This window comes from Erinaceus europaeus, chromosome 13 (genome assembly GCF_950295315.1).
Source record: "Erinaceus europaeus chromosome 13, mEriEur2.1, whole genome shotgun sequence".
NCBI classification, from domain to species: domain Eukaryota; kingdom Metazoa; phylum Chordata; class Mammalia; order Eulipotyphla; family Erinaceidae; genus Erinaceus; species Erinaceus europaeus.
Genome location: NC_080174.1, coordinates 39,524,911 through 39,535,080, shown reverse-complemented (window position 1 = coordinate 39,535,080; position 10,170 = coordinate 39,524,911). Strand labels below are relative to the sequence as shown.

Here is a 10,170-nt window from a genome sequence, read left to right as displayed (position 1 = left end):
ATTAGAGACTTAATTAGAAAATCTATTGAATTTAAAAATTACTTGATAGAACTGCAATTCTTTTTTCCAGAACTGAAATTCTTAGCCTTTTGAGTTCTTCATCCAGGAACATACTTATCCAGTGAGATTTTCTATTAAGTTCTTTGATGTTATTTGTAATTTTCTCTATGAAGGCATTCCATATTCTCTACTAGATTTGATTTTATATAACTTATAGTCACTAAAAGCTTAATGTATACACTGATAACTTCCCATCCATTTTCTCTAGTCACCCTGTTTTCCTACAGAAATATTAATTTTAACGTGGTTAATAATAGACATAGTTCAATTTTATATCTGCTAACTCAGCTAAAAGTTCTTATCTATAATAATAGGCTACTTTAAAATTTTTTTCTTTCTTCAATCAGGGTTGTTGCTGGGACTCAGTGCCTGTGCAACTTCACTGCTCCCAGTGGCTTTTTTTTTTTTTAAAGGGAGAAGACACAGACAGCTACCTCACTGCTTCACCACTCATTAAGTTCTTCCTCTGCAAATGTGGAATGTTTTTACTGAGTGTGCCACCACCCAGGCTACTACTTTTAGATTTTTCAAATGTTTAGGGATTATGGGTGGGGGGTGCGCTTTTTGGTCACTGTTTGTTTCATACCTATTGCTTTTACTGGTGTTACTGCACTGACTAGGATGCCTTTAGTAAAGTAGCTGTGGGAAGTATCTGGACTAGGGTAGGCAGTAATCCTGTCTTATTCCTGACCTTAATAGGAGGGCTTATTTCATATTTTACAAGTAAAATTTGCTGTAGGTTTTTGGTAGGCACACATCAGTTTTCTAAACTGATCATATTTTGCTAAAATAAGCATCATGAAAGTTTTTAGCAACTGTTTTATTCACCTGAGATATTTTACTTACTGGTTTCTCTTCTTTAATACAGTGTGCTAAATCACTTACTCATAGAAAAAAAAAAAAAGAGTATCCAAGCTGCTGTTTATTTTTGAGGGAGTAAATATGAACCTTCTATGATAGTGAAAATATACTTTATTTTTAATACAATAGCTGCCAGCAATAAACCAGGTCCAGAGAGAGAAAAGAAAATACAAGCATTCTATAACAAGCTTCCATTTGCCTTTTCAAATAATTCTAAATACTCCAAACCTGTTCAACATTATGACTTGAGTCAAAATACTTTTCCAGGATAAAAATGTAATTCTGATGGTCCCAACTTTGATCATGTATAAAGCAAGGCATGTAAAAAGACCACATAGTAATGAATGCTTCTCTCTCTTTAAATGATAATTAGAGCCAGTGTAAGACATTGGTTAATCAAACTTGATGAAATGTGTATCAAAATGTTCATGAAAAAATACATTTCCATTTCTGCTCAATTTTTACTTTGTTATTTTTAAATGGATACTTTAAATGCACAGAAATAAAAGCTATCAACATGCAACTCTGAAGAGATTCAAAACTCAACAGAGTAAACATTCCTAAATTCTAAAGTCAATCAATGTAGTGTAAGCATAAATGTCAGAAATCTAAATTGTATAAACATCAGATATCTAAACTGTATACAGATTGCTCAAATGTTTAAGATATACTATGTCAAAGTTTCCAAGAAATAAAATCTTATATGAATTTTGCCACTAAATTAAACAATCATTTGGTAAGATGACAGAATGTACAGAAAATCTGTGTCTATATTAAAAAAAAAAGTTTTAATACTAACTCAAAATAGTAGTAGAGTTTTCCAACTGGTAATACAAAAATTTCTCAAAACCCCTTAGAAACTAGTGAGAGCTTCCATCCAGACCCCAGTCTTATTCAAGTGGAATCAGAGGGTGGGGTAAATGATTCAGTAGTTGTAGAAATACTATTAGATGACTTCCATTATATCAATCCCATCAACATGCAAATGACTGAGATTAGGCATAACACTATATAAACTGCCTTAAATTTTTTTATGCCCCAAGTCTTCCAAGATATTAAGCTATGTATGGTCTTCCCACAAATGTAAGGTGGGGTAATGTGTGTTCTAGAACACACATTGTGTGTTCCTTTTACTAGCATCTGTCCACTTGCCAATCTCTAATTCATCTGATTGAATTCCCTGGTAATGTGACTTTCCACAAAGAAAAATAGCTCTGCTTTTGTCAAAATAATAACTGATAAACTGCCCTTTTTGGATATCCATGGAGATAACCATATGTAGTCATGTAGTAATTTTTAAAACAATATAGAAAATAAACATCCAAAGGGAAATAGTTTACAATGAGTTTTCAGACTATATTTCATCACTTTATCTTGAGGAACGGAGCTTTCCTCACTAGCCCTCTATTTTGCACCACTCAGTCCACTATTCACTTCTTTCGAATTTTCTTCGTACTTATAAACATACTCTGTTCATACTCTGAGGCAAGGTTCAGTAACTTCTGCATGCCACACTGCCATCATTTTAAAGGCAGGTGAAATGTAACATGGTTGTCTATGTTACTGGTGTAGATGTGACATTTTTACTAACTGAAGCTATTACTATAAGATTTCTCAATAGATAACCTGATCATGCTTCTTCCTGGAAACAGATAAGTCATCATCCAGTATTCAATTACAAAAAAGTAAGGGCCCAAACTTTTGATAAGCAGTAAGGAGTTATAAGAAAGTAGGGCAAAGAAATCTCCCTGAGCCAAATGGATACAATGTTGAGCTTTGCTTGTCTTTCTAAGATCCAGATAATTGCAGATAGGTTAAAGGAGAGAGAGAGAGAGAGAGAGAGAGAGAGAGAGAGAGAGAGAGAGAGAGAAAGGGAGAGAGAGAGAGAGAGAGAGAGAGAGAGAAAGCAGACTGCTGCTTTCATAAAGCCAGTGCTTACTAAGTGGTAGGACATCAAAGAGGGAAAATTTTACTATTTTAAAGCAATATATTTAAAATTCAAAATCCAGTTAATGAGAACTTCTTAAAAACATGTTAGGTATATAAAATTACCAAAGATGTGTCATAGACACAGTCACAGTCTCTGGAGTATTATTTAGAAAATCCATTTAAAACAAAATTAATAAATATATAGCAAACTCTTATTTTCACCAAGTTCGTCCTACCTTGTTAGAATACAGATAATTCCTGGTTTAGGACTTCAATTTAAAAACAAACATGCAGAGTACTATTTATTCCTCAGTGTGGCAACAAACTTAACTGAAGGAAGTACGTGACTGAGATTAGGCAAAACCCTAAGTATCTAATCATCATAACAACTATAATTTAGTCCAAATAGAATAAGCAGTCCTCTACTAAAGGCCTAATAGTGAATCAGGTCAAGATGGGCAAGCTAATTATCTGTTTATTTGTGATGTTTCCATGCTAAGATGGATTTGCATCCTTTGGATTATCCAATAAATTGACTTAAGAAACTGGCTTAAGAAACAGAAGTCTACCCGATATCTTGAAAAACCCACATTACCTTCCTTGGGTTAATTACTGTGTTAATTTTTACACTACTAATTATTATACTGTTACAGCTATGTCAACTAAATATCAGCATATGTAGTGTTCATCAAGAAATCTGCAAAGAGTAAAGTCAATGCTTACGTAAAAGTAGCTTTTTCAAAATAAAGCAATTATGTTCCAGATGAATGGCACTGGGCAAAATACATATAACAAAACAACACATTTAGACAGAGCATGTCAAGTGCCCATTGACTTCTTATACAGATAAATGCTTGAGAATATCACTCCTTCCTTTAAGCTTTCAGCTTCTACATAGTGCCAGATGTTATGACTAGTATGAAGGATAAATGCTTTCAGGCAAAAGTAAAAAATCCATGTACAAAGTGAGAATGCAGACTCTATAGTGACTGTCTGTAGAAGGTTCTCTTCTCTGGTAGTGACTTCCTTTAGGACATATGCAGGATAGACAAACTTGAAACAATGTTTTGATACAGTAGCAATCCTTTCCCATACAATTAGTAAATAGTATAAAAATCCAAAAATACATAAATAGTCTTTGTACCATGCATTATGCACCTGTTTGGGGCTGACTGACAAGGTCATGGGCACTATTTTAACAGTTTACAGTTAAACATTGCACCTCAACAGTTCTGCCATCTATACACAGTGAATATTCAGGACACAGTAGTGAGAGCTCCAGAGAGACAGCGAGCTACATCTACCATGTAAAGTCTGTGATGGAGTGTCTCCAAACCAGAGGAGAGCAGGCCAGGTCAGGTGGACAGGTCAGGTAGTTAGGGTGAAAACTGTTTAAATAATACTGCTTAGGAGTGTATATTTAAAGATGGCTACTATACTTTGTCTATCCTTTATCTTAATCATGAAATAACTGCATGTTCATGCAAAATGAAATTTCTACTTTATAGGAAGAGAAGCAGTCTGTTAGGAAAAGCATTTTCTTAAGGGAAGATGAGAAGACATCTCTCTCACAAATGCTGTTTTACTTGGTAAAATGCTGTTTTACTTGGTAAGTCTTTTGGCTACATCACTATATGCTATTTCAACCTCCTTATCACTGGGACAGGTATTGGTGAACTCATCCCTACTATAAGCATTAGTTAAGTATCTCCAGATGCCAGTCATTCCTTTTGGAATATCAAAGTTGCGGTATTTTTTGGTCACCACCTGAAATAAAATAAATAAATAAAAAGTTAGCATTTATTGTCTATGTCTTATAAACCAAACCAAACTCTAATTTTCGGAAAGATTACTAATTCTGTGGATCTTTGAAAACTGTTTATATCTTGAAAAGGTATCCATTACCTTCATTCTAATTGGAGTTTTAATAATAATGACAAGAACTGAAAACTACACCAGAGCACAAACACAAGCCTTGGTGAGCCAAAGACAGTCAGGTACAATCACTAGATGAGCACTTTACTTGGTGTTCTGTTTTGTTTTGTTTGTATGTTCGGTTCTGGTTTATGGTGGTGCCAGGGATCAAATCTGGGACCTCTAAGCCTCTGGCTGGAAAGTTCGCTATTTAAACTGCAGATTTATCTCCATAACCCTAGATGAACATACTGCTTTGTCTCTGTCTTTCTGTCTGGAAAGTCAGCTTGGGGTGGCAAAGGCCTAACAATGACGAACAACAACACAGAATAAATGTTTTTTTTAAAGAACTGACTTTTAGATTTGTTTTTCTTGACTTCTATTTTTACTGCACAACTGATGTTACTACTATTCTATTTAATCATGACTTATAGAGTCAGTGCTCAATCAATATATCTTACCTTCAATAGAGAAAGTCAGTAACAAAATAAAATTTGACACTAAGTGAGTACAGCAAACATTAATCCAAAATTACCTATTACATATCTGAATTTTTATGTTATTAAATGAAAAAAAAGGGAAAATGTGTTCCTCTTTTTCATATGCTTCAATCTTGAGACATTATTATTTTTTTTCCACAGCCTGGGAGTTGGTTCAGTGGGTAAAATGCTGCACTTGAAAGTATGAGGCCCCAAGTTTGACCCTAAGCATTGATGTTCTTCCATTCCTCACTCCCTTTCCCTCTCCCTTTCTTTCTTATGTTAAAATAAATAAATTTTTTAAAAAATTTTTTTGTTTCAATTTAATTAACTCTAGCATATTACCACTATTGCCTAACTGAAATTAAGTTATACCATTTGGTGGGGAAAGGCCCTAGTCACGTCAGAAGATTAGAAAATTTTTATGTAGAAAATATCTGCTACCTCAAACATAAGGTCTAAATGGCAATGTGACACTGCATTCTACAGGCCTACCTTGACAATGTGCAGTTTGGGCAGCAGGTTGCAATCAGCTAATGTCATTTCATTGCCATCCAGAAATTTACGTGTAGAAAACTTTATGTCTTCCATGCTGTTCTCATCAATTTCATCAGGAAGGGGAGAATTCAGATATTCATCCAGTTTCTGGAGTGTTTTCAAGAGACCCCTTTCCAATGCTGAAAGAAAGATGGAGATATTGTTAGTAGAAGCACTACTTTTTTATTTAATTTTTTAATCTTTATTTCTTTATTGGATTGAGACAGCCAGAAATCGAGAGGGAAGTGGATGACAGAGAAGGGAGAGAGACAGAGAGACACTTGCAGCCTTGCTTTAGCACTTGTAAAGCTTTCCCCCTGCAGGTGGGGACTGGCAGCTTGAACCTGGGTCCTTGAGAATTGATTACAACATGTGTGCCCAACCAGGTGCGCCAGCACCTGGCCCCAGCACCACTCTTTTAGCCAGTGCTGTTTATCAAATGTTTATTCTGACACAAAGCACTGAAGAGCAAGACAGCTAAGGTTCCTACTCTCCTGAGCATATTGACATGGAATGGAAAAGAGACAAAATAAATACAAAAAACAAGCATGATAGTTTCAAATCACAATGAGCAGAATTATTACTCCTGAGGAAGAAAATATCATCATAAGGTCTCAAATGATAGTTGAATATATGACAAACTGAAACAAACCTGTAGTTTTCAACCTGCTCAGCATAATCCAACAGAAAAAAATCAGGGAGCCAGGTGTTGGCACACTTAGCAGAGTGCACAAGGACAGAGTGTTCAAGCCCGTGGTCCCCACCTGCAGGGGAGAAGCTTCACAAGTGGTGAAGCAGGACTGCAGGTATCTCTCCCTCTCTATTTCTTCCTTTCATCTCAATTTCTCTATCTTTATCCAAAATAAATTAATTTTTAAAAAAAGAAATGACAAATAAAAACTCTTAGCTTACAAGGTTTACAGCATACAAAGCTTTATAATCCTAACTGTAAGTCACTGACTAAAACTAAGAAGCTAGCAAATAATTACAATTACTACTCTGGATGTACTAAACTTAGCAAAACATCTACAATGAAGATTATTTTAATAATTTTTCAGTCAGTTGAGAATGTCAGAAAAGAGACTGGGCAGTGGTGCACCTGGCTGAGCACTCATATAGCCCTGTGCAAGGATGTGGGTTCAAGTCCCCAATCCTCACTTGCAGGAAGGAAGCTTCCTGAACAGTGAAGCAGTGCTACAGTTGTCTTTCTTTCTCCTTCTCTGCCTTTCCCTTCCCTCTAAATTTCTGACCTATCAAATAAAATTAACAACCCTTTTTTAAAAATGCCAGAAAGGGGGGTACAATGAATCAAAGAATAGCCAAATAATTAGTCTGATACAATTTTTATGTTAAAAAAGGGCCAACCAAAAGCAAACAAACATGAAAAAATGCTCTAAATCATTAATAGTCAGAGAAATGCAAATACAGACAACAATGAGATACCACCTCACTCCTGTGACAATGTCACACATAAGAACAGGTAGCAGCAACAAATGCTGAAGAGGTTGTGGGGACAAAGGAACCTTCCTGCACTGCTGGTGGGAATGTCAATTGGTCCAACTCCTGTGGAGAACAGTCTGGAGAACTCTCACAAGGCTAGAAGTGGACCTACCCAATGACCCTACAATTCCTCTCCTGGGGATATACCCTAAGGGAACAAACACAGCCATCCAAAAAGATTTGTGTATACCTATGTTCATAGCAGCACAATTTGTAATAGCCAAAACCTGGAAACAACCCACGTGTTCAACAACAGATGAGTGGCTGAGCAAGTTGTGGTCTAGATACACAATGGAATACTACTCAGCTAATTCTTCTTCTTCTAGCGTTTGCCCTTCTTCCGTAGCCAGTCAACAGTATCAGGTTGAGCCTGATGTAAAGTTTCGAGACCTCCTTTAAATCTGGAGAGGTGGCAGTCACTGACTATGTGGGTCATAGTCTGTCTGTAGCCGCAGGGGCAGTTCGGGAATGGTGAATTCACCTTGTTCACCCCATGTTGGAGTGAGATAAGTCAGAAAAAGAAGGGTGGGGAGTCAGGCGGTAGCACAATGGGTTAAGCACATGTGGCCCAAAGCGTAAGGACTGGCATAAGGATCCTGGTTCGAGCCCCGGCTCCCCACCTGCAGGGGAGTTGCTTCACAGGCGGTGAAGCAAGTGTGCAGGTGTCTATCTTTCCCTTCCCCTCCTCTCTCCATTTCTCTCTGTCCTATCCAACAATGATGGCATCAACAACAATAACTACAATAATAAACAAGGGCAACAAAAGGGAATAAATTAAATTAAATTAAAGAAAAAGAAGGGTGAATATAAGATAGACAGCTGAAAACAAGATCAGAAGGGAAAACACAGATCAGAACTTGGAGTGGAGTTGGTGTATTGCACCAAAGATTTGGGGGGGGGGGGTAATTCAGGTCCTGGAATATGATGGCAGAGGAGGACCTAGAGGGGGTTGAATGGAAAACTGGGAAATGTTACACATGTACAAACTATTATATTTTACTGTTGACTGCAAACCATTTATCCTCCAATAAAGAAATTTTTTAAAGGAACAATCAACAAAACAAAGGTATTAAGTAGCACTAAAGAATATCATTCAAAAAACATAATATATTTTTGAAGACAAATCAGATTTTAGAGTTGGTTAAAATAAAATGTCAGGACTAACCACTAGGAGGCAGTAGCAGACCATCAGAAAAAGTGTTTTGTCTTTGATAATTAGGAACTAACTACCCTGTACTGCTGGAATTTCTAAAAAAGAAATTTCAAAAGCTCTCAAAAACAAAAGTACAATAGAGGCTATACAATCAGTGTAAAACTAAAAATAAAAGTAGTATGGCTTGGGTGGTGGTAGAGTGAACTTAAAATGCAAGGTTCTGCTGGAGTGCCAGTATAATCTATTGCCAGATCGATGTTCTGGCGTTCCTTTCCTTCCCTTTCCTTCCCTTTCCCTTCCTTTCCTCTCTCTCTCTCTCTCCCCCCTCCCTTTTTCCACTCTTCCCTCCCCCTTTCTCTTCTCTTCTCCCCTCCCTCCTTAATAAATAGAGTATCAGAACACCAGCTTTTGTTGCTCAGAGAGCACATATGCATAAACCATGTCAGAACTGTAGGGAAACATTATTTTCACATTCATGGGAGTAAATTAATGTCCGCTTCTAGAAAATAAGTTGGCAAAACAGACAAAAATTTTAAATGCATAAACCTGTTTCAACCTATTCAAATCTAGCAGCATAAACATATCCACTGGCAGCATTGTTATAACTAAAAAGGAAAAAAAAAAGACCTCAACCTAGGTATAATCTAGGTGTATCATATATATCAACATAAATAAATAAAAATTCACAGAATATTAAGAAGGGTTTCTACCACATAAAAGACAACTGTAGAATGTGAATAAATATACAAATACACATCTATGTGTATTATTTGCAAGCTTACATTGTAAAAAGATAAATACTATTAACAACGAGGTTTATGACATGATTAAGAAGAGTTGAAATTTCATTGCTTCTTTTTTCTTTTACCAGAGCACTCACTGTTCAGCTCTGGCTTATGGTGGTGCAGGGGATTAGACCTGGAGCCTCAGGCATAAGAGTCTCTTTGCATACCATTATGCTATCTACCCTCTGCCTGAGATTTCATCACATTTATTTCTATACACTTTATACCTTTTCTATATACTTTAAGCTTTTCCAATAAGCACGCATTACTCGATTATTTGTTGAATTTGCCCCAGCAGATTCAAGAGAAAAAAATTCAAAATACCACATTTGTTGCAGAAACACAAAAACAAGGACGATAGTGCAGTGGGTTAAGCGCACATGGTGCAAAGCACACGGCGTAAGGATCCCAGCTGAAGCCCCCAGCTCCCCACCTGCAGGGGGGTCGCTTCATGGGTGGTGAAGCAAGTCTGCAAGTGTCTGTCTTTCTCTCCCCCTCTTTGTCTTCCCATCCTCTCTCAATTTTCTCGATTTCTCTCTGTCCTATCCAACAACGACATGAGTAATAACAACAAAGATAAACAACAAGGGCAACAAAAGGGAAAAAAATAGGCTCCAGGAGCAGTGGATTCATAGTGCAGGCACCGAGCCCCAGCAATAACCCCCACAATGACCTTGGGTCCATACTCCCAGAGGGTTAAAGAATGGGAAGGCTATCGGGGGAGAGGATGGGATATGGAGTTCTAGTGGTGGGAATTGTGTGGAGTTGTACCCCTCTTATCCTATGGTTTTGTCTGTGTTTCCTTTTTATAAATAAAATTAAAAAGTAATTAACCAATTGAAATAAATAGTTTAAACAAAAATAAATAAAAAAGAAACATAACAATGAAGGAAACAAAAATTATGAGTTCTTTCAATTGAATAAAAATACAATTTAAAGTTAATCTAGTTTT

The 10,170-nt window shown here is 36.5% G+C and overlaps 1 protein-coding gene across 2 annotated transcripts in view; it reads right to left on the bottom strand.

The window, feature by feature from the left end:
* Positions 1–964: 964 nt before the first annotated feature.
* CLIC4 (chloride intracellular channel 4) overlaps positions 965–10,170 on the bottom strand; it is an 81,109-nt gene continuing 71,903 nt past the window's right edge. For both annotated transcript variants that reach the window (XM_060205560.1, XM_007522575.3), the window contains 2 exons: positions 5,739–5,920; positions 965–4,617 (listed from right to left, as the gene is read on the bottom strand). In XM_060205560.1, the coding sequence (XP_060061543.1) occupies positions 4,453–4,617; positions 5,739–5,920 (347 nt within the window). In that variant the 3' untranslated portion in view covers positions 965–4,452. The remainder of the gene's footprint in view (positions 4,618–5,738; positions 5,921–10,170) is intronic.